This window comes from Molothrus ater, chromosome 12, assembly GCF_012460135.2.
Source record: "Molothrus ater isolate BHLD 08-10-18 breed brown headed cowbird chromosome 12, BPBGC_Mater_1.1, whole genome shotgun sequence".
Taxonomy (NCBI): domain Eukaryota; kingdom Metazoa; phylum Chordata; class Aves; order Passeriformes; family Icteridae; genus Molothrus; species Molothrus ater.
The window spans coordinates 21,238,487-21,263,237 of record NC_050489.2 but is presented as its reverse complement, the minus strand read 5'-3'; the positions used below and the strand labels follow the sequence as shown (position 1 = coordinate 21,263,237).

At 42.4% G+C, this 24,751-nt stretch overlaps 3 protein-coding genes across 6 annotated transcripts; 1 reads left to right on the top strand and 2 right to left on the bottom strand.

The window, feature by feature from the left end:
* Nucleotides 1–1,548: 1,548 nt before the first annotated feature.
* LOC118691433 (carbohydrate sulfotransferase 5-like) lies at nt 1,549–8,792 on the bottom strand. Of its 2 annotated transcripts, none has more exons than XM_036390611.1 (2): nt 8,628–8,792; nt 1,549–3,147 (listed from the first exon to the last, which is right to left on the bottom strand). In XM_036390611.1, exon 2 carries the CDS (start codon nt 3,117–3,119, stop codon nt 1,938–1,940), a length of 1,182 nt encoding a protein of 393 aa, XP_036246504.1. In that variant the 5' UTR covers nt 3,120–3,147; nt 8,628–8,792; the 3' UTR covers nt 1,549–1,937. The 2 variants fall into 2 exon arrangements, with proteins under 2 accessions (XP_036246504.1, XP_036246505.1); XM_036390612.1 differs by lacking the exon at nt 8,628–8,792 and adding an exon at nt 8,434–8,551.
* Nucleotides 8,793–11,422: 2,630 nt separating this feature from the next.
* TMEM231 (transmembrane protein 231) lies at nt 11,423–16,526 on the bottom strand. Of its 3 annotated transcripts, XM_036390614.2 has the most exons (7): nt 16,341–16,520; nt 16,095–16,264; nt 14,937–15,065; nt 13,431–13,574; nt 13,043–13,124; nt 12,810–12,915; nt 11,423–11,915 (listed from the first exon to the last, which is right to left on the bottom strand). In XM_036390614.2, the coding sequence occupies exons 1-7, from the start codon at nt 16,480–16,482 to the stop codon at nt 11,726–11,728; spliced, it is 963 nt and encodes a 320-aa protein (XP_036246507.1). In that variant the 5' UTR covers nt 16,483–16,520; the 3' UTR covers nt 11,423–11,725. The 3 variants fall into 3 exon arrangements, with proteins under 3 accessions (XP_036246507.1, XP_054372141.1, XP_054372142.1); XM_054516166.1 differs by having other exon boundaries at nt 15,955–16,525; XM_054516167.1 differs by having other exon boundaries at nt 11,868–12,915; nt 15,955–16,526.
* A 295-nt stretch (nt 16,527–16,821) lies between these two features.
* Nucleotides 16,822–21,625, top strand: GABARAPL2 (GABA type A receptor associated protein like 2). Its single transcript, XM_036390616.2, has 4 exons — nt 16,822–17,007; nt 17,318–17,373; nt 19,313–19,485; nt 21,044–21,625. The coding sequence occupies exons 1-4, from the start codon at nt 16,974–16,976 to the stop codon at nt 21,132–21,134; spliced, it is 354 nt and encodes a 117-aa protein (XP_036246509.2). The 5' UTR covers nt 16,822–16,973; the 3' UTR covers nt 21,135–21,625.
* Nucleotides 21,626–24,751: the final 3,126 nt, after the last annotated feature.

The window sequence follows — 24,751 nt, the reverse complement described above, 5'->3', positions numbered from 1 at the left end:
TTTTCTACTATCATTTACTCCCCCATTTTGCCATTTAAAACCACTGTTACATCTTCTCATGCTGTGGAAGGTGTTTTCACTGGGTCAAAATGGAAGCATCCTAAATGTGCTATACTTAGAATAAATCTACTGATACAGACTTCATGGAGGATGCTACAACTGCAAATTAATTTCTCCATTCAATAAGCTATATATTAACCCTATTAAGGAACAAGAATACCTCATAAGCATCTAACAGCTGCATTAATTTTCAAAGGGCAAGACATGGTTTGGATTAAGAATCCAGAATGCTATATGTGGCACTCCCTAAAACAGAAGAGCTAGGTGAGCGGAGTCCACAGTGGTAAAGGCAACCTGAGAAACTGAGGAGCTGGAAAACATCGTGTTGGTTGTGATGAGGGTTGCCCGGCAGCCGAGTGATGGAAAACCACAACACCCAGCATGCCCCGGGAACCAACACGGACTATAGCAAGTTCCGTCCCCGGGACCGCAGCTCCCGACGTGCGGTGAGGCGCCCCCTTGCCCGCTCAGTTCCCCCGCCGAGAGGCGATTGCACCACGCCGCGGCGCCACCGTAGCTCCGCGCGGCTCCGGACAGACCGTGCCACCCGCTCCCGCCCGGCGCCGTCCTCGGCAACCCCCGCTGCCCGCTCCCGCTCGGCACTGCCGCCCGCGCCGCTCCATCCGCAGGCAGTCCCCGCCACTCGCTGCTTGTGCCGCGGGCCCCGCAGGCACCGTCGCCCTCCTCGGGTCTTCCCCTGGACTCGCCACGCGGTCGCCCGTTCACCATTCACCTTCAAGTAGCAGTACCAGCGTGAGGCAGAGCGCAGCCACGGAAAGCGCCACTACGGGTTTCTTACCTGGAGCTCTGGTCAGCAGCTGGCACCGGCGACGTCTCAAAACCGCCAAGTACGCGCTGCATGCTCAGCGGCGGGTCTGGGGACAGCCTCCCACGGCCCCCACCCGCGCTCATTCCGAGCGTCTGCGCCCGCGCGGTGCTGGAGCATCACCGCTGCCCCAGGAGTTTCTCGGGCGCGGCACCGAATATGAACCGTACACGAGCATCTGTCTGTGCTATCAAAGTTGAACGGATCACTTCCATGCAGCAATATAATCGATACGCAAATTTTCAAGGCTTACTAAACTTCTCAGTGATCTTCACAAATTGCTTATAGTTGTACAGAGAGAGGATAACAGTATGGAGTGCGGTGGCAAGAGCAAGCGTGCACTTATTCTTTGTCACAGTATTAGAACACAACAGGGACAGCATTAAAACGCTATTTCCACTATGATTCCACTGAAAGTTTCTTCATATCCTTTGGTTCTTGCAATCCAAGCAAACATCACATTCAAGTATCTGATTGTAAATATTGCTATTCCAAATAAACCACTATGAAATCTATCAATAAATGAAGTTTCCATTTAAGCCTTTTACAACACAGCTGCTGCAGTTGCCCCACCTTTTGGAAAACTTGTATGTTAAGATTTAAAATATCAACAGAAGTCTGAAAAAAAATATACAACTGAAAAACAACTTTAAAGAAGAAAGTCAAGTGAAGGAATTTACTATTTACTTTGTTCCATATATACAAATAAAGAATTATGATTCTTAAAAACTTAAAGCATGAAAAAAAAAAGAAGTGAAGTATTATCAATAAACAGACATCTTCGAGAATCCATCTTTTAATAGAAAGTGCTTAAATTATATTCCTAAAATAATAATGTGAGCAGCACAGTAACAGGCTGACAAGTATCTTGCTCTTTTTTTTTTAATATGTAAAAAACTCAGGGGAAAAAAAAACTTCTTACATTAACAGAAAAGGAGTAGACGAAAAGATAAAGTCACAGCCAAGGATTTTCCAATTACTATATACTGTGCAGTATAGAAATATTCAAACAACTACCCTGCCCCAACTCCCCAGATCTCTCAAAAATGTCTCAGTGCTTTGGATTAAATGATGACCAACTGAATTGATTTTGTCGTCTTGGCAACACCAAATCCAATGTCAGATCTCTTTGTTCTTTTTCTGAATCCACTAGCTGATAACCAAGAATGTTTATAGCACCTTTGCAAACTTCCTGTATTTTCTTAACTTTCTGAAAGGAAAGAATATTTCTCCAGGCCTGTGAAACACTAACTGCATCTCGGGATGTTATTTTGAAGGCTTCTTTTTTTTTCCCCGGTCCCTGTCCATGAGTGATATTATAAACCCAGCTTTTGAGCCTGGGAGTCAAACTAAGATCTGCAAATTTATACATTTCTGAGATTTCTGATAATGGATCTCTTACCAGATCTTCAAAACGGACCATTAAATAGCGATCTTTCAGGAAATTAGGTGGTTTTAGAGTAGCTGTTTCATAAATCTGAACATGACTTCTACAAACCTCTTGCATTACTTTGTATTTGCTATCTTCCACTTTAGTGCCATTGGTACTCAAGACAATTCCATTGTCACGGGCTAATGCTTTCACCGATTGTTCCCGTGACTTGACGACTGCCCTGGGGTCACGGACCAGGTGAATAATTTTGAGATTCAGGGACGGATCAGTGAGGAGGGGGTATAGGACCTTCAAGTCAAAGAATCTAACTTCCTTGATGACAACATGGCTGTAAGTTTTACAGGCTTCTTCCACCTTGCTGAATGGATACCGTCCACAAAGAGTCTTGCATGCCAGTTCACTGGTTATGTCGGTACGTTGAAAAGAGTCACAAGCAGGAGCTGAACACAGAGCCCGACTTGCTGCCCACTGGAAAAGATCGGATAAGTTTCTTTTCCAAGGCATGTAAGCATCAAACACAGACATGTCACACAGAAAGACCGACCTGACTAAGTCCCGCACTGCCATGTGTAAGACTTTGGCACTGTTCTGGTACATTGTAACCCACACGTGCCATGCAGGCTCCATCAAGTAGAAGACACTGGGGTGCTGGCTGAAAAGTTGACCAACAAAAGAAGATCCTGACCGCCAAGAGGAGAGAATAAGTATGTGGACTTGTGATGGTTTCTCCTCAGACTGAGGCATGAAGCTACTGTACCGGGCATACATGAAGAGTAAGAATCCAGTCTGAACTGTAACAAAAATTATAACAATTGTGCTAGGAATCCGAATCCTTGCCATTCTCACCGAGGAAGGGTAATGAAAAAAACTGAAAAAGAGAAGGGAAATACTGGTGAACCATTGCTCCTGTGGCACAATAACAATACAGCTTAGACAATACAAACTCTTGCATTAGTAAAACCTTTCTTCAAATGTGTATGTATGTATGTGGCATTAACTGCTTCTTTAATCAGCTGCACTTGGGGATGATCACTGCAGGTGACAGCTGTTGGGGGAAAAAAAAGAAGTAATGTGTGACACTAAGATCACTGCAGAAATAAGGAACTAAGTAAATGTTCAATGTTGAAGAAAACCTTGGGTTGATGCAGCTCAACCCTTGGATTAAAAAAAAATCAAAACAGAACTACAAAATACGCAAGGCCCTCAAATTGAACACTGGTAAACACTGTGCTAAAAAAAAAGAAGAAAAAAAAAGTTTCTGACTTGCTCAACTGTATTTCTATTTCAATTTAACATTACAAGGATTTCTATCCCCTAAAAGGAGTGGATGCGAACATTGGTAGCTGTGGGTGCTGAAATTAAAATCATCTTATCTAATGTGAGTGCTGTACCCTACAGTGGCCATAGGCTGCTATACCAATTGGTGTTTGTCCACAACCCTCTATTTTCCAAACTGCAGAAGGCAGAAGATGGATGAAAACTCACAACCTGAAGCCACACCTGGCCACAGGTGACAAAATTTAAAAGCTGCTGACACGTATCTTTGGTCTGGAGTGCATACACCCCAAGACAGAATACCCTGAGTTTGCATTCAAGTTAGATTTGTCTGCATATAACTCCTAGAAAATCTTAGGCATGTCAAGCCCAAGTGGATTTCTGCTTTACTTTGCAGTCAAAGTTCAAGACACATGCACTCCTCCCCCCAGCTTTTTACTAGAGATTTTTGGCACCTACCCTTTTGTACTCTCACTCATGCAGATTCCACTTGCAAGCAGGCAGTAAATGCTAGCAGGCAAGGTAAAGGAAAGTACTCCTCATGTATGCAGATCATCTCAGAAGTTCTACATATACCTATTTGTTATCTAGTCGCATTTGCAATTACAATGTTTTTCTTGTTACAGTGAAAGACACATTTTTCAACACTCTGAACACTTGAAATAAAATCATGCAGACTAGTAAACAAAGATACATATTCATTTGACATAATAAATTGAATTGAATTAAATGATCACCCATTACAAAACCTTTATGTACACTGCATATTAAAAATGTGAAACTCTGCTTCAAAATTCTGTAGCAGCAAAAGTATACAGGAGTTCAACAAATAATCACATTGATTTAAAGTAAGTAAGGGAAGAAAAGCCTTCCAAGGACTGTTAAAGGCAAAAATGAGGCTACAGCCCATGGCTTAGCAATTCCCTAAGCCATGGATAGCCCATGGTATACTGTATTGCAGTGACATGCTGCAAGAAACAAGGCTTAATGTATTACTTTCTCCTTAGCAGTCCGCTGCTTGCTACTCTCAGGCACAAGAGCAGATAGATAAATCCTTAGTTTAGTTCAGCTTGGCCGGCCATTCTTCATAGATAAAATCTGCCTTGTTCTAATACTGAACATATTACATCTTTTTTTTGCATATTACATCTCCAGAAGCATCTACAAGTTTCTCTGTGCTGTGAGGATCACCAGCAATCCAGCAGCCTGCACTGACACTTCACCAAACAGAGGGGATGAAAGAATCTAAGCTGAAGTCAAAGCTGAAGTTGCATTTGCTAATTGAAAGATTTTTCTTGAAACAGGCTCTATGCCTGAAAGTCAGCCAGACACAACTATCTCAGATCTTTTTCTTGAGTGCAAAACGTGAGTCATTATCTGCACTAAGACTGCATTCTGCAGCTCATTGCAGTCTCACTTATTATGTAGCTTTCAGAAACTCAATTGTGCTTTTTAAAGAATGTGTTTCTACTCTAGCTATGCAGAACTGTTGCTCCACTCTAATCATGCTGCAGAGCTGCAACACTAACTGCTCTTTACATGTTATTAGCAGAGTGTGGGAGACTGAGGAATAAAAGCCAAAAGCTGTTTTTTACATTCACTTTTGCCTTGACTTTCTCAGACCTCTCCTTGCTCCAGGTTCCCACACAAGTAGTGTTGCAGACAACACTGTGCCAATGAAAAAGCAGATAACGTGAGTATTAGTCCACAATATGTCTGGACTAACAAGACTCAAACACTACAAATAACATCAAATGACTACAGCTGAGGTATTTCCCTACACTTCATTATGATAGAAACTGCAAGAAAAAGTAAAACACTAAGTAGATATCAGTTTTCTATATTTAAGATTAATTTTCTTTCCTTTTAGAAAAGTTGGAGTGTTTCTAAGGAATATACACACATGTAGACACCATCAAATAAAAAGCATAATTACGCAGGACAATACAGCATCTGTAAAGTATTCTCTTGTGTGGCTTCCAGTGCATAAGGCCGAATATACCACTTTTTCTGTGAACAGTGCCCTTTATTTCTGCACTTTTCTTGTTGGGCATGTGTAATTCTATTTTCATGTAAACAACCACTTACCATTTCCAATTGCATTCTGCAGTTAAGGTGATTTTAGCCCAGGTTAAACTCACATTCCCCTAAAGTACAATTTTTTTAACCCAACAAGGTCTTCTGTGATTTTTGATGAACTTTAGCTGAGGCAGAAAGCAGCTGTTGAAAAGCCCATAGAATAACCTTCTCATAGAGTTGCTGAAGATCCATATATGTATACACACATTTATAAATCTACTGAATAGATTACATTATATCATTGCCTTAGTTGTGGACTTGGCATTGTTGGATTAACAGTTGGACTTCATGATCTTAAAGGTCTTTTCCAATGTAAATGATTCTACAATTCCAAATGCGAGGAACGGGACGTCGCAATACAGACTACTTCTGATCCTCTACCTATTCCATTGCAGGACTCGCCAGATGGTGCTGTTAGGCAAGCTTGCTCTTTCAGCACAGAAAGGCAATATGCCAAAACTGCACACTGAAGCTGCATGCTGAAACACTAGCCTGTGACTTGCTTTGCATTGCCTCTTTCTGCTAGTGCCCTCCTCCTCCACCAACAGCTCAGTGGCACTACCTGCTCACACCAAGCTCCTCTCCAGAAAGCAAAATTGGGGTTTGTTACACCTCCTTTTATCCTGCTCTGTTCCACATAAGTGCTTCCTCGTAGTGCACCTGCCTGACTATAGCATGCCTGCCAACTGCAAACATGGGGGGGAGAAAGGAGAACCAACAGAGGGGCCAGATGTTTTGGCGTTACCGCCACTTCAGCTGCCATCTCAGAGACAAAATCAGACTGACCCCAAGTGGCAAGGGAGCTACAACAAGCAGAAAAACAGGCTGCAACGGGCCTCAAGTTGCAGCAGACAGCACTCTGACGCCTCTCACATCTCTCAGCTGAGACACATGAAGTATGGCAACACTCAGAAGCATCACAATACGTGTTTCTGTAAGTAATGAATACTCCTTAATGTAAGTTATTTTACTAACAGTTACACTGTTATTCCTTTTCTGTGATAGTAGTAGTACTTCTTTGGTGATACTATTTCTTCAAGGAGAGCTCTGGTAAAGAGAATCATCAGAAGTCTCTCAAATTCTTGAGGCACAATCATCTCTTCACAGGGCAATGCAAATTTTCAAAATGTGGTCTGAAAAGCATTAGCTTCTATGGTTTAGTTGCCAGTCCTGAATCAAGCTCTGCTCCTGGGCTTCCCTGCTAACAGCTACTAATGGAAACAAGATTCTACACTAGATGAGCCCTGGGACAATTCCACAACAACTATTCTTACATATTGTTCAAAGAAAATTAATTATACAAACTGGCCAATAGAGCAATCGTTTTCTTCATCACTTAAACTGTCTTTGATAGACTGCTGAGCTGCAGGGCCACTAGTATCTGCTTGCCAAGAAACTAGATACATTACAGAAAGCTATCCAGTTTTACTAAGCAGGGTAAAAATACAGTCAGTGGTAGTACTGATCCAAAAAAGATCTCATTTCTAAGATGAGCACTTTTCAGACCCAGAAAGGCAGAAAAGAAAGAAAGAAATGATGATCATTTAGCTCGTGCTTCCAGGGACTTTTATTCGTTTGTCACGTAAGACATATAATGTTGGAATTAAGTAATCAGATCTTTTCAGGTCAGCTCTGAAAGGAGTAGAGTTTCTTAGTAACTTCTTTCAGCACAGAATTCAACCTGAAGAGACTTAATCAAGTAGCAAAAACTAACTTTCTAGCTAAAAAAGACCCTCCTATTAAACTGCAAATTTTTTTTCTGGGATATTAAAAAGACTGTAGAAAGACAGAAAGTGCCTCATATTAGAGCTGTCAAAAACATGCTCTGTCTTTGAGCTTTGGACAATAGGCTGGGATGAAACACTCCCTTAGAACAAACAGTTCTGGGTCTGTTGTGGGAAGACTGAAAAACCAGGCTGGATTAAAGCAAAAACATTTCAGTGAAGAATTACAAATACCTGCTCCCCTACAATGACTTCTGAGCAACTGAATCTTAGCTGTCTTTGTCAGTGGTCTTCCCTGGCCATTTTCTGTCTGAGAAAATTTCCAGCATACTTTCATTTTAAACAGTCTGTGCAGCATTTTTAAAGTCAAAGAACTTACAGATTAATGTACTCAGTTGTGGTCCCTTCCAGCTCAGAATATGCCGTGATTCTGTTGATTTCCCAGATTGATTTCTTCCACTGAAAAATGAATACCTAATGCGGGATTATGTGCACAACCTTTTGTTACCCAAAAATGACTGTCCTGTATGCTGACCTTTCAGAGCAATCATACGAGATGAATGTAATTATCTCTTATGTACCTAAAATTCACCAAATGCAGCAATACTGACTGTAAAAAGAATGATAACAGTGAATGTCATCATGCATTTTATAGAATTAAGAGGAAAACATTTGTTCATGGCATGATAAATAGAGCAAAGATCACCTGAAGGTCTACTTCTCCTCATCAAATTTACTCACTGCGTTCTTCACCTATCAGACATTGCACCAATGCAATTACCGCCAAAAAAGGTTCTGTGAGCTAACGTTAGAAACATAGTTTGCTACTCAAAAAAGTAAAATGCTGGAACACGACAAAGCTGGTCAAAGAATAACACACAACAATATTACTAGTAATTCTTGCAGTAAATCACCCCACTGACAAAACATCACTTTCCAGTATTCTTATGCAGCTAGAAATCTCACATCTTCATAAGGCAGAAGCTTATTGTATCAACAATATGCAGATTGGTATTTGAATGGGTACAGGAAAAAAAATCACCTAAAATAACCAGGCTGATTTTCGACAGCTTTACCTCTATCGGTGCGACAGCGGCTCCCCCGTAACTAGTATTACCGCTAGTCCGCCGCCACAGGCAGGGGCGTGTGTAACCCGCTCAAAAACATCTCCTTTAAAGTACCGTTGTTTGAGACCGGAAAGAAAAGGTCCGACCGGGCCTTCCAATCCCGTGGCATAACCGCACCCCCACCCGCATCAGCCTGTCCGTACCTTGTCGCCGCCTCCCGCCACCGCCGCGGCTCCGAGCTGCCGACAGAGACAATGAACCGCTTTCATACGTGGCCGAGGCGCCGGGGCAGCGGGAGGAGCCCGAGGAGCCGACCCGCCCGCCCCCGGAGCATCCCCGGGCAAAGGCGCAGCCCGGCAGGGGCGGTCCGCTGGCCTGTCCCGCCCAGCACGAGTGGGACCGGCGCGGCGGGGCAGGCCGCCCGCCCCACGGGGTCCCGCCTGGCTCGCCGAAACCGGCTCCGGGCGCCGCAGCAGCCAGCGCCCCGCCGCCTCTCCTCCGCGGGGTCCCGCGTGCCTCGGGCCTTCCCGCGGCAGCAGCCCCCTCCTCCCGGCCCCCGCCCCCTCCCTCCATCGCGGCTCGGCACCCCAAGGCGAACGGAGCTCGGCGCGGCCGCGTCCCGCTCGCCTCGTGCGAGTAGAGCGAGAAGATAATACCCCCTACAAAACGGGCTGCTTGGTGAGTTAAAAAGCAGCGAGGTGGTTTCTTTTCTCCTAGTTCTACCTCTTAAAACACTCCCGAAGCATGGCTCTTACACGGCCATGTAAGAGCCGTGTTCCCACGTCAGTTAATGCGTAGGACTTTTAACTTAAAACCTTGATTAATCCTAGCGAGCCACCATGTCCTCGAGCCACCATGTCCTTTCTCAATGACGAGCATTTAGATTGCTCTGTCATATGTCTACAGAGATCTGTGCAGTACAACTGTGGTGCATGGTGGTGGTTTTGACTTTTTGTGTTGCTTAGCAAGCCAAAGGAAGAGTCCTTGCAGATAGCTTTCTGAGAAAGGCTCTTCCTTCCTAAACCTCTTCTAATGCTGGTTGCAGTGGATCCTCAGGTATATATTTTTCCCGTGTAGTTCAGTTTGTTGCTTAAGCTATAAAATCTTGCTTTTTTTCTATTGCTTGGTTACTTAAAAAAGCAGAATGTCTCTTCAAGCTCAAGAAAGGAGTCAGAACTGTGAACCAAGAACTACAGTCAGTATAAAAATCATCTAGGAAGTGACCACAGCAGATGTATCACAGGGTTTTTCTTCCCCGCTGTGGTAACATCTGCCTTTACAGCTCCTTTTACCCTGCATTCAGTTATTAGTCCAGTCATGAAAGACCTCTTTGACAAGAAATGGAGGGGTGGCTTCAGGTCATATTAAACAATTACATGCCACCTGCAAGTAACAAACTCTTTTGATTGCCTCCTTTTAATGTATATAGTTCTTTGCTTACATTACTGAACAGGATTTTTTCCAGTTTTTGCCATCTAAAGGAAAAGAGAAACTTAAGGATATTTTTCTCTGTATTTCTGGAACTAGGCCTGATCTCCATTTCTTATTTCACATGCATTCACTGAAGTGTTGCTGTCAGCAGCATCACTTGTTCTAACTTAATGTGAAAGGCTACAACAGGAGAAAAAAGGGAGAGGGATTAATGGAGTCTCCCGGTACTGTGGCTTTCGAGCATTAGTCTCTTCTGTGTTTCTGTTGCTACTGAAACAGACTTCTGTTCAGCTTGGAGGAAGATTCTTATGCATTCCATTTTTGTGGGAGTAGTACATTCAAACCCTTAAATTGCGGTCCTGTGGTCTCTCCAGAGATTTCTAGCCTTTGCTCATGTCCACCTTAATGCTTGTGCAGATACATACCAAGTTCAGTCAGGGAACTGACTTGTCTGAAAAAGTGATTATATATTTGGTAAAGATCATCTTCACTGAATTAACTCATGCAGTCACACAAGCACCATTACTGCTGCAAAGGAGAGCACACCAAATGTACACCAGCAGGAGATATGGTGGCAACAAGCTCACAGCCCCCTTCGTTCATGCTGTGCAGTGGCTAGAAGCACAAAAAAGCAGTAGACAGTTGCTTTGACTCTGGAGATGTTGATACGAAGCCAGTTATCAGTAGCCCTATGCTGCCACATAGAGACTTCAAAGATCTAAGAGCAAACTGGAGACTTCTGGAAAAAGTAGCTCTCCCAGCTGCCAGGATGTTCAGTTCTAGAGGATGATGGCCAAAAGATGGCCTACTGCTCAGCTGCTCTTTCATATTTCATAGCTGCACCGTGTCTTAACAGTTCAAAAGAACCAAAGACACTTGGATTTTTTTGCAGAATTCTAGCATCTAGAATTGTTTTAAATTCTAGATTTAAATGTCCTGCCATAACACTGCTTTGCTAGAATTAATTCTTTAATAAAAAAACTGAAAATATAATGGAAATTCTGTTGTTTTCTCTTGTAAGCTTGCCTAGCATAAAAAGTAAGCCCAGAAAAAGAAGATAAAATAATCTTCCCTATGACCACCACCATCAAGAATGAGGGACATAGTCTTTCAATGTCTACCAGGTGATTATAATCTTTATCTGTTCTAAACAATTTAAGCTCTGAAGGTAATTATTCACTTGCTTTGAAACTCTGAGGCTTGCCTGGCAGAATTTTTTGCTAGTTTTCTTTCAATAGATAAAAGGATTCTCTGTTTTACTATTCACAATTCACAATTAATGGTCAGGTGCTACAGTAATAATACTGGTAGTAAATGGTTGTGCAAATTTTGCACACGCTATCACCCAAAACCTGATTTCTCACATCAACCTTGAATTTATTCATCATCCAATTTAATAATTAAATTGCTGAATAAGTATAGTCACAGTTACAGAAGCGCATCTCTGACCTTAACTCATCCCTGCAGTTTTTCACTTCATAGTGCACATACATAAATGCATGTACAAATAACTCTTGACAACTCTAAGAGTGCAGTGAATTGATTTACAAGAAGTAAAATCAGTTAATATTGTTACTTTTAGCATATTTTTATTTTCAGTTTTCAAAAAATGGTTTTTGACGCATGCTCCATTTGCAAAAAAATAACTAGGCTGTTTTTTACTGTCAAAAATATAAACTTTTCCAGCTCCAAAGCAGTGTTCCTAAAGAAATTAGGTGAATGAACATGTATTTTAAAAAGGATGCACAAACAGAGCATACTTGAAATATACTTACAAAATTCTGATCTTCTGAAGTAAGAAGTGTATAGAGAATAAAATCAGGGAACTATTTTTGAATGGCATGTCTATAAAGTCTTCTCAGGCATCTCTTCAGGACTGGTGTTGTTTGTAGGATAGGACTGGAGATACAGGCAGAACTGGTGATACTGGAATTGTAGTCAACACCTGATTCTGGAACAAAAATGTCTTAATCCTACCGAACACCCAAAGAAAGATAAGGAGGATGCTGACATACTGGATCCAGGCAAATTTAATAATTTCCCAAAATCCTGGCTGATATTTAAGCAAAGTCAAGGAGTGTTAATAGAGAACCTTCTGATGCTACCATTGCAATATCTAAACAAGGAAACTCATAGACAGAAAGGCACAAACCTTGTTAAGACATCAGTTTGTGTCACAAATGCTAAGCCTCTGAACCACAGAAACACCTAAAAGCCTTCCACCACAGTAGGTAACAAAAGCTGGAGAGAACATCTGTCCTAGAAGACATTTAAACCAATTCTGGGTAAAGTACCTGCTTTGTGCCTGAGTCATCAGGAAGTACTTATTGTTAATATTCAGGCAGGTAAACAAATCTTGTAAGAAGTGTGCTCCATACAGATTCTTCTAAATGCAGATTTGTTCTTGTCTCAGAAAAAGAACAAAGAACATAATCAATGAAGAATTACTTTTTCAAAAGATAAAAATTCTGATCTGTCTGCACATGAACAAATGTAACAGCCTCCCACTGCAGGAGTTATTATTTGGTGAGATGATCTTGCATACAGATTTCCAATCATTTGCTTTAGGTCACAGACTACAGTATCATGCTTTGTGAGTGACATCTGTGACAGATCGGGACAGCAGGTGCTGCAGAACCAAAGCGAGATGTACTATGAATATTCCATGACAATAGCTAACAAACTGCTTTAAAGGCCTTTTTAGCAAAGCTGAAAAGCAACACGGGTTACCAATAAAGAAAGGCAAAAAGTGGTTACGAAGGCACAACCATCTGAAGGAATGGACAAATAGGTATTTCATCAGCTCCAGAACTGTAACATTTGCTTAGCTAACAAAAAAAAAAAAAGTTTAGCAACACATCTAAGAGAAAACATTTTCATTTGGCCTGCATGTGGTGGAGACTGAAATAATATAACCCTGTTATGTCACAGTTTGTGCAGTTTTTGAAGGATATAAGATAACTTCCACTGGGTAATGAATAGTGGCATTAATGATAAATGGTGTATCCATTGCTCTTCCAGTCATCCAAACAGGGCTGGGATCTGAAAAGACTGTTGTCACTATAATGGAGAAAGGAAACGTCCAGGTTAAAGGGCTTTTAGGTATTAATACAGAAGTCATATACCTCACAAAACAGCTGCCAATATGCTAACTACTACTGTCCTGTAGCTACACATTCAGGCTTACCATTTCTAGCCCAATATGCTGCAATGATATTTGCCAGATCATAGTCACTTGCAAAAGGACTTGTGCCATTGACCACGGACACCTGTTACAACAAGGAGACACTTTATTATTCATCCAGTCTTCAAGACAGTAATTCTACTGAGTTTCTTACACAAAGTAACCATGCCTTTCAAGGAATGAACATAAACATCAGACTGAACATCTTGGCAGAATAACCTCTTCCTTCTTGTAGTCTAACAAGAAAACACCAGTTCAAAAGTCTTACAGTTCACTCTGTGCAATAGTACAAATAATTAGGGTGTCACCTAAGATACTAGGAGGATTAAGAGATTGGGGTGGGGGGGGGGGGGGGGTTGAATTGATGGGGAAGGGAAAAACATTTCCTCACATTGTATCTGGTATCCAGTCCACAGTGGTTAAGTAATTGCCTCTGGTTTAATTTCAAGTCTCCATTCACGTAGAGCTGAGACCCTGGCACAGGAGAAAAAAACTGAAGAAAAGCCATGCTCTGCATCACAAATGTTGACATCCTCTGAAAAAGTGAACACAAAAAAGGAGAATTTAGCAGGGAGGAGGAGGGACACTACGTACTTTTCTATGTCTTGGTATCTACACATTTTTCTACATGGATTTGATTTTTCTAGGGCTCCCAAGTTTCAGATCATCACCTTAGTCTATACAAGAGACCACCAAATAAAAAATACTGCTTTTTTAAAAAGCGAACTACCGTAGCTAATAGCTAACTAACTTTATTATGTCAACAAAGTTGAGATTCAGTGAAGTGCAATGTCTGTGGCCAATGACCGAAAGTTTTGACTAGCCATAACATGTAAAAAGCAGCAAGATGACTAAAACACATTCATTGGAGACACACTTTAAAAAAACTCGGCAGTCAAAATCAAGGACTTGTACTCTGCAACAAGAACCAAATAAAGAAGGGAGGTCCTTAGTTCTTATCAACCACTCAGTCTGAAGGAAAATTTCCACATTTACAGTGGGATAAAAAAAAAGTGTTGTGAATATGGTAACTCTGTGATACTAATACCTGACCAAATACTTCAGCCCAAAATCAGGACTGTTGGGCCTTTATTCTGGGCCTCAGGCTTAAGAATGTTTTCTACACCACATAGCTATGCTTGCTAAGCTTGTCAATCTGCAATCAGCAAGACTCTCTACAGAAATAGCCTAATCTCCCTAGGAAAACAACTTTTTGTCTGTGTGGCTGCACCCAAGCAGCTCTGTATTACTGCTCCTTTCAGATGTATCCCTGGGTTCTCTGTGTGCTGGCGGTTTTCTCTTTGCTTTAAGGTATTAATTGCACTGCCATTTGAGGTACAATGGCAGCAGAATTGCACTGTCTTGTCTTCCTATAACACTTCCTCCTCCCAGTTACAAGATATAAAAGATCCTGGCAGATGATTATCGATGCTTCACGAACTGTTAAGCAAAATCTAAGGAGTTTTAGGCTGCTGCAACAGCCTGACTCCCCACCTCAGAAAATGAACTGGTTATGTCAAGACGCAGCAGTCTGTAGGAATGCACATCCTTCTGCCTATTGCAAGAATCTCAGTTATTTTCAGGTGCCACCCACACTGATACTCACTGTTGTGCATTTCTGTCCTGTATAGTGAGTGCACTACAGCCCAAGAGTATATAGAGCTTAAAAACCAAAAACCAAAAAAACCAAACCCTAACAAAGCGTATCAAAATACACAAGAGAGCTAGACTAGGAATGACACAGCAGAGGGGGAGAAAATTAAGTATTTTTCAGTAAAACACATATTTTGGATAGGAATTTCAAATGTGGAAGGTTTCTTTTCATGTTTTGTATAACCACTACTGGAATTTTACAATAGGTCTATACATCACAACAAACAAAACTAAAAATGCTCACATAAAGCTGGTAGGAAAAGAGTAGAATCAGCTGAACGCCAACTACATGCTCTGTTGGTTGTAATGGAAGTTCCAGTTTAAAATGCAACTGATCCATTTTGCCATCTTGATTTTTGTCTTCTTCTCTCGTCTAAATAAATTTTTTTTAAAGACAGGAATTTCTGTTAGAAAGAAAAACAAAAAAAGTAAAACCCCAGGGGACCCTACAACTGCAGCATGCACATACCAAGGAAGCAAACGGACTGCACAGTCAGGAATGTAATAAAAAGCTACTTGACTATTTACAGAGGACTAGAGACAAAAAGCCAACACTGTTGTCTGTTATACAAGGTCTCATACACCCCTCCAGGGAGGAAAAGTTTACTTCAAGGTCTTTTCTGCCCTAGACCATTCCAACCATCTTCCTTGCACGCCACAAAGCATGCCTTGGTGCTGGATCTTCTGTGCAAGACACAGTGCAAATATATGACTGGTGGTCAGGCCTGTGCCTCCTGCTATTGTAGCATGCCTCTTAAATGGCTTCTGTATGCTGATGCCTGGCAGTAAGCCAAGGCTTGCTATGCTTGTGTGCCAGAGTGTCCAATACTTCAGCTACTTGCAAAATACAGAAGGGCTCATAAAGAGGCAGACAGAAAAATAACTGCCACTGTGCAATCCCAGAAAGAAAAGTGACTGCAAGGCAGAGATTATGTGTTTCTGAAGGCACATATCTACTTCCAAATCTAGGTGTACCCTGCAGACTTCATATAATGACAAGCCATGTGGCCAGGGTAGAGCGGCACAACTAATTTGATTAAAGTAAACCGACGTGTTCACACAAACCACCAGCGGTGTTTATGGACTTGGTTTAGTGGCAAAATTGGTAGGGTTTGATTAATGACTGGACTTGGTCTTACGGGCTTTTTCCAACCTCAGTAATGCTACGATTCAGTAACACTGAGAGGGAGTGAAACGGGATTCATTAAAATTCCAGCAAATCCCAATGTGAGGCACAAGGTTATACATAAAGCTGCTGCTACCTGAAGGCAGCAGTGCCTGACGGGCCACAGGCTCAAAAGCGCCATCAGCACTCGTGCCCTGAGCCGGCTGCCGGTCCACTGGCCCCACTCTGCAGCCTCGCTTCTCGCCAGTGTTGCCGGGCCGCCCCGGGCAGGCCTACCGACAGGAGCGGGACTCGTAGCCGGTCCTCCTGGAGCCTGTTGAACGCTGGGAATGTGCTCCACGCCAAGAAGCTGCCCGGGCCGGACCCGATGGTGGCGACGAAGAGAGCCTCGTACCGGAAACGAACAGTGGGCTGCTCCAGGTACGCGCTCTGCTTCAGCCAGAAACCTGAGGGCAAAAACAGCACGAGATTTCAGGGCTGCGCCAGGCCCGGCCGGGCCGCGTGGGGTCCAGCGGCGCTCACCGTGGCTCCGGTAGGCCACCAGCAGCGGCGGCACATAGGTGAGCGCCGTGATGAGCAACAGCGCCAGTGCAGCGGCGGAGCAGAACCCAGCCCGGTAGCGCGTGTACAGCGCGGGATGCGAGTACAGCTCCACGCCCGCCATGGCGAGCGGCCCTCAGCGCCGGCTGCCCCCGCCCGCGCCTACAGCCCTGCACTGGGCGGAGCGTCGGACTGACGAGACGCCGCACCAATCAGCGCCGAGGAGACGGGCCCATCAGCCAATGAACGCGCACCGCTGCCTCCCGGGGCCGTGGGCGAGATAGCGCCCGGCAGCGGGATGGGGACACACGGATGGGGACACCTGCCGGGGCGATGAAGTCTGTGGAGCAGCTTCGAGTGCCCCGGGAGCCCTGCGGGCGGCTTCACAGCCGGCAGGTGACTCCGTGTCAAGACGCCACAGCCCCGCCCCGTGATCCCCGGCCGGAAGCAACGGCTGCTCAAGCCGTTGCCGGGGAACAGGCGAGCCGGAAGTCCCGCCTGCCGAGCCGCGGCTGTTGTTGTGACAGGGACCGTGAAGCGACAGGCCCGGCACGAGCCCCGGCCCCCGCACACGGGCCTCGCCGCCTCTGGCTTCTCTCTCTGCCCGCCTGCACCATGAAGTGGATGTTCAAGGAGGACCACGCGCTGGGTAAGGGTGGGTCTGGGCCAGGCGCTGCCTGGCAGCGGCCCCGCTGCCCTCCGTCTCCCGTGTCGCCATCTGTCGCGGTCGGCTTCCCCAGGCAGTCGTCTTGTATGTGGGCGGACAGCCGCTGGCGGCCCTCACCGAAGGGTAGTGCGATGCCCGGGGACGGTCTCCCCGAAAATCTAGAGACCCACTCGGAGACGGGAATGTGATCGCGATCCCCGCAGGCTCACGGCCCTGCCGGCGCTGCCCTCTCGGCCTAGGACACCAGCAATATAATTACTATGCAATGACTAATTACGAGTTTTGTTCACAGAGCACAGATGTGTCGAGTCGGCAAAAATCCGAGCCAAATACCCCGACCGTGTCCCGGTGAGTAGCCAAGCCAGCTTCAATAGAGTACTTACAGGCAAAGGTGGATACAATGCTTCCATCCTGCCCACTCTGATGAGTTCCTACTACGAAAATTCATTTTCCTTTTTGTGTCCTTAGATGTTTTAAAGAAGTCCCAAACACGTATAACTAGTCCAACATTTCCTCCTGTGCCCCAGTGCATATTGACAAAAACGCTTTCTAAAAACTTTCCAGGGATTTTTATGGTATATCATGGTCCTGCTTTCTTCTAATGGCAGTTATATCCCAGCAAATACCTTCATTGTCTTGAAGATTGTGCCTGATCCTTAGAAAGATTATAAAGACTATTGAAACCTTGACCATCTTCCATTCTGGCTAAATTAGTTAGATGATATCCCTCATGTATTCCACGCCTATAACCAGTCATCATGGTGAGTTTCCCCATGCAAACCCTGTTTGAAGAGCCAATGCGAGTGGTGACCCCTCCTTTCTTGTAGGAGCATTAATACCTACCAATCTGCTAAAGAGTGAATGAGCTCTCTTCTTCTCTCCGCAATCCCTTTTACCATGTTTCAGTCTCTGAAAAGACCACAGTTCACATCCTTATGTAACAGCTAGCAACATGTCTACATTCTCAAATGACTTGCTTGGGTATAAAATTCCCACATCCCCTCTGACTACATGCCAGTTAATGCCACTCCTGCGTCTAACCTTTTGGTTAACTTTTCCATTAGCACAGCCCAGAGAAGAATCTTCATTCCCATTGACTTTTTCTGCTGCTCAGTTGCACAAAGTCACACGATTTTCTCCAGCTGCAATCTGGCGAGCTGATATGATCCATGCTGTTCTCTCTTGACTAACTATTCCCTCACGCATAGACTGCAGCATCCTTAATGACCGTACATCTTCACAGTATCCATGTATCCATTTCAAAAATATCCTGGATAACCTATGGGGAAAAAGAAACATAGAAACTCGCTGTCAGAATGACTGAGTCAGAATGACATACTGCTGTATCAGGGATGGACAGCAAGGTGTAGACAAATACAGGAATTGAATCTCAAATTGCAGCAATCCTTTGTCTGGACCAGTATGTGTTTTCTGCTTGATGATTCAAATTGAGCTGCATACCATTGATACCAAATAGTTGGTGTCAATTTAACAGTCAGAAGTATTTTTCAAACTTAATGTTTCACTTGGAATGTAGAGCTAAGGAATGGAGACCCTGGAACCTCTTGTAAACCCCATTTCCTGACCTTCTGAATTTTTCCTTCAAGAATCAGTCTTTGTAGTACAATGAGCATCGGGTCTTTTTCACTAGCAATACTTAATTATCCTTTCCCCTGCACTTGTTGCTTTCTGTTTGGTTTATTTTTGTTTGGTTTTGTTTGTGGTCACCTTGCTATCTTTCCTTGCTGTAGTCAGTTTCTGATTTCCGAAGCAATGATGGAATACTCCAAATGTCAGTTCAGCAGAATACAAATGTAGCCTCACCAGTGCCAGCACAGAGGAAGGATCACCTCCCAGTCCTTTGCCTAATGCAGTCCAGGACACTATTAGCCTTACTTGTGTCTAGGGTACACCGCTGGTTCATTTTCAGCTTTGGGTCCACGCTGCAGTAATTTCATATCATCAGTGTACAAAAGGTTAAGTGGTGTGCATACTTTCCTGTCACAGGTGTCTTTAAGGCATAATACACCTTTTTACCCCATGACTGCCAAACATGGGCATAGGAAGTTTCAAGCCATTGTGTATATAAACGTAGGTTTCAGTGCAGCTGTAAAATCAGGTTTTACAGTGCTGAGCCAGTTCTACCTCTGATTTGGTTGTGATCAGGAAACCTTATATATTCATCTCCTCTACTCACCACTGTAAGCCTGTATGAGCATACAATCTACCAAAGCCATCTGTTCGTACCAATCCTGAACAGCCTGACCTTCACACCTGCACTTTACAGGTCATAGTGGAGAAGGTCTCAGGATCTCAGATTGTTGATATTGACAAGAGGAAGTACTTAGTTCCGTCTGACATCACCGTGGCCCAGTTCATGTGGATCATCAGGAAGAGGATTCAACTGCCATCTGAGAAGGCAATATTCCTCTTTGTAGACAAGACAGTCCCACAATCCAGGTGAGAGGCTATTCACTTGGTATTCAGAATCATTACAGCAAGCCTGTGCATATTAGAGGGTCAGTAACACCGCTCTTCAAGGCTCATTTGGTGATTTTGGGAGATGTCTGTCACATCTTAATCTCACTAAAAGTTTTTTTTCCCTCATGAATTTGATAAACGTCTTATTTCTTGAGCTAGGCTGAAAAGAAAGGTGACTGAAAAATATATTATGATTTACTTCCACGGCAAAAGGGTGAGCTTTGCAGTTACGATGTTGTTGCATTTGGTTGAGTGCAAAAACACGTACATCATCAATATCAAGAAAACAATGATTCTCAGTATAACAAAAAAAGTTGCACATTAAATACTCAATAGCAAATGCCATAAATTATTCTGAAAAAAACCAATAAGCTGTCAGTTTACAAAGAAATTGTAACATTACAAACTGCTGGTTCTTTTTTTAATGATTTTTTTCTATGAAAAAAAAATAATTGCAATAGAAAAGTTTTTTGCATTGCTTTTATATAGGAATATGTTTCATTGTTTTCTGCTACATAACAGAATATAGCAGAAGCAGCAACTACAACTTTCTACACTAGATACTTTAGTAGCATTTAAGGAAATAGTATGTCATTACATGCCTTAGATGTGATATCATTCTTAATACTTAATTGTAAAAGAAAGAGTCCCTCCAGGTAACCCAATACACAATAGGGATTCATGAGAACCATCCTTTTCTGCTTGTTTTCTTCTAACAGTACTGAGAATGCCTATATGTCATCTTTAAAACCGTATTACAGAATTGCTGGGCACAGGAAAGGGAGATCCATTGTCTCTTCTCACATGTTCATAATAAGATGTAACATCTCAGCTAGAAAAACAGGGCTTTGATCATTCAATATTAATGTAAAAATGGTAACTTCTTAACCAATAAACAAAACCACAATCTGTTCATGGTTCTGCTCGTTTCACAGGCTTCAGTTTATGTAATAAACCTCTGTATGAGGAGAGAAGGATGTCAAGGATTGGTAATATATTTACTACTCACCAATTTGCTTCCATTGCAAGTACTGCTTACAAATCTTCCCAGCTCCTCTTGGGCAGAATGATGTTGTTGTTTTTCCTGCAACATCCATCTCCATCTTTCAGTTCATTAGCCTTTTCTCAGTTTTGGGAAGTCAGAGAAAGGTAAGCTGAGGAGGCTTCATTTGTGCACCCAACTGATGTCTACTGCTCCAACTATCTGTAAATAGATGGTTGGAGCAGTTGACCAGCCAAGTAATTGCTAGGGTTTCTTTTTGTTTTCAAAATAGAGACTAATTTCCAACAAAATAAGGAAGCATTCTGACAAAGGCATTTGTGAAGAAATACAAAAAATTTACTCTGCAGAGAGTCCAGGATCATTTCTCTAAATTAGGAGCCAACTGCTTTTCATTTACCCTCGTTTTTTTGTATTCTAACCTATACACAGACTTAAAAGTTTTAGCTTTTATTAATCCTTGTTTATATGAAGTTCTGTTAACACTGACAACTTACATGAGCCGAGCAAACCATTTCTCTTTTTTTCCCTTTCAAGCTTAACTATGGGACAACTTTATGAGAAAGAAAAGGATGAGGATGGATTCTTGTATGTTGCCTACAGTGGAGAGAACACATTTGGTTTCTGAATGGTGGGTCTTGGCTACTGTTATCATCCTGCTGTGTATCTTGTAAATAGCTGATCATTTTCTGTTTTGACATCCTCAGAAGTTCCTTCTGTATACATGCATTTGTAACTGGATTTATTTCTTAATATATTGCTAGGTCTTGTTTTATTAGACTGTTAAATTATAAAAAGAAAGTTTTGTTAGTTTTGTGCATTTTTTTTTCTCACAGCTATGAATTCCCAGAGCCTCAGTTCTTTGGGGGGATACATTTGATGACATTGATTAAATAATAAAGCAAAGTAGTTGGGCTACTAAAACATGAAGAGAAGAACACACATTTATTCTGTTTTGAGATGTCAGTGTAAGAAAAATAAAAAGAATAAATTAGTATTGGAAACACTGGATTTGCTAGTGTATCCAAAGCCAGGAGCAAGATGCTGATTGTGTTGAATTGAGCTGGTATGTTCCTTTCTCAATTAACAAACAAGTACAATAAAAATTCCTGTCACAAACAGGCAGTGCTGTCATTTCTTTACCTTCATTTTGGCCAGAAAGTTGCTCATCACATTTACTAGATGCTACACAGCTGCTTCTGTTACTTACTAGACATTGTACAGCTTCTCAAACTTTACTGTGTGGCTGCTGATACCACCAGGAAGAAACAAGGAGCTCTTTGTAGGTTTCAAAACAAACAGCTTCAGAGCTCCTATATCTCACAGCTACTTCTGCTTAGAGGCAAATCCTTGGATTGTGTGGGAGAGGGTGGAAAAACCAGCTAACTGACCTAATTGCACAGTGCTGGAGTTCGCACTCTGATATTAAAGGATAACACTGCATTGAAGAAGTATCATCACTTTGACCTTCCTAAGCCAGCAAGGAAACACTAAATACAGTTTAGATTCCTGTTAAAAAGTTTTAATTCATTTTCACACTATGTGGTGCCTAAGAATCTAGTTCTTAAAACGCTTCCAGTTATAGTGGAAATTTACCACTTCCAAACTTAAAACAAATTCATACTAACTCAAACCCCCACGACGATACATTACGCCTAGAATTGTTTAGCTCTGCAGTCATTCATACGTATTGGCAAAAGGACTCAAAAATGTGAACGTAGGAGCCTGTGAAAGGTTGACACTACCCTATTACTGCGGGTTGACACTCTAACTGTCATGCATGTGCTTACTGCATCTTAAAATGTGCTGTTGATCTCAGTAAGCCTTTCATTAGTCAGACTAGCGCTGCATTGTAAACCACTGCTTTAGGCAACATTCTGTCAGTGCATCCATCCTAAATTACTTCTAACTCCCTTTTCACACATTAATGTTTGCTCTTAACAGAATTTTTGATTCAGAATGAAGAAAAGTGGTTTCACCTGTCATTTTCTGAATTACCTTTTATTACTGGAAAATGTTCTGTTTCCTTTATGCTGAAACGTTACCCTTTTTCTACACTCACCAAGTAATATTTTTTCTTAGCTGTTAACAGAGGAGTAAGAAACACTTAAAAATGCTAAAGTTAGTTACATGCTAGCGAACAGATCTAAAACCAAGGGAAGATGTTATGATTGAGGTAACTTTTGGATTACCCTTCATAAGCCCCTAAAACCCCCACATAACTGCTCTAACATCTCTGTATTTATTAGTTTAGATTCAGGAGCCCAGACACGCAAGCGTTCCAGAGAATGTAAGGATAAATGTTCTACAGCAGTAACTTCACTTTTCATCTGCAGATACACGTTAAATGGCAATAAAACATCAAGAGGTTTCCTTTTGAAATGCAGAGGTGAAATGCATCCCTTTAGATAGAACGCTCCTGTAAAATTTTACAAAGCATTTGAGCCCATATGATCTTCATTTTCTGTTAACCCTTCAACTGATGCACTGAACAAAAAACAAAGACAGCAACACCTCTATGTCACTTATCTTTAAGCCAAATTGAAATGTTATCTCCAATATAACTAAACCAGTACTGGATGAATTTAGTATTCAGTCAATATTTAGTATATTATTATAGACCATTATTACATTATAGACATTATTATAGACCAAATTTAGACCATTTACGTGGTCTTTCCTCAAAAAATACCTTGCTTCTACATGTATATATGTTAGTTGTATGTATTATGTATCTGTTGTTGCTGCAGCCCTCTTATGACATTATCAGATAGTCTGAGAGAAAACTCCAACGCCTTTCTTTCCTCCTTGCCAATAGAATTCTGCCCTCAGCCGCACAACCCCGGCTCTTCCTTTCCTCTAATGCTTAATGGATTTATTGCAGAAGTCTTAACTCCTAGTGAAAGGCTGCATCTTGTTTTTTGGGTTGATGGTTTGTTTTTCTACAAATACAGTATCTTAAATATTTTTCAGTTTACTCGCAATGTACTGAGATCAGTAAGCCTTCCAGCCTGTGTTAAGGTGAGCAGTGGAAGTACACGGTGAAGATCAAAACCTTGCTTTTCCAAAGACAGTGGGATGCTAACATCTGGTCTTGTGGAACTGCAGCCTCAAGGTCAAACATGATTACTCCCACCCTTGGAGAAAACCACTTGTTTCTATGCTCCGGTTTAGACTTCCTTAAAGATATGCAGGGAGTCTGTCCTGCCTTCTTACTAGGACTGAAAACAGAATAACACCTCTAACAGTGATGCTGTTAAAGACATTGTACTCAATGATTACAGTTTCTTTGTCCTGGCAATTAACAGCCACTGGTCCCCAAACAAGTTTGGGACAGGCAAGGCCCTATCTGGGTAATACAGATGTGCTCATTTTACACATATGGTGGGAATCTTGCTGCCCTAATGTGCTCTGCCGCTCCCACTCCCACTTGTTTGCTCGTCCTCATTAACTATGCACTGTGGGCACTTCATTCCTGCTGCTTCTCTCCCTGCCAACTCTGCTCTCCTGTGGCAGAGTCTCTGCATTCTGCTGTCCTCCCCGTGCCTTGCCTATCTTTGTTTTTCGGGGTATCAGCTATCCCAGCGCAAAGGAATGATACAGGCTTGGAACATGTCAACTGTTCCTTTCCAGGAGCAATTCTTCCAAAGACCTGCTGACAGTGATCCAAGTTTAGTTTGTTACCAATTACAAAAGCAGAGACTGTTCTTTCCTATCTCTGCATTTTTCCATTCTGATTTTTAGAGCAGTTTCATGGTACTGCCAACAGCGTTTCCTGACATTTTCAAATGAAACAAATGCAGCATTTAAATACTGATTTTCCATCACAGAAATGCCATCCAGTTGAGGATGAGATCCCACAGGCTTAGCCCCTCAGCCTTTTAAATGCTGTTCTGTTTCAGCACCTTCCTTCTCTTTGCATATTCACTGACTTGCTCTAGGCTTAAATATGTCCTCAGCTCCATCCAAGAAGTGAGGTTAGCATCAGTGTTCAGCACCTCAAAATCTACTTTTAAATCTGACAGGTAAACAGCAACAGTCTACAGTTCACAACTACTTTAGAAATTTACAAAAAAATCTTACCAGGAACAATCCAAACAGCCAGGCTCAAATTGTAGAAAAGAGTTAAAAGAATTTAAACCGTATAACTGCTTATGTGAAAACTGATGCATGACTACAGAACTAGTCTTATGTAACCCATTTTAATATTGCAGCTGAATAGGAAATGGGAACATTCCAGTCTGG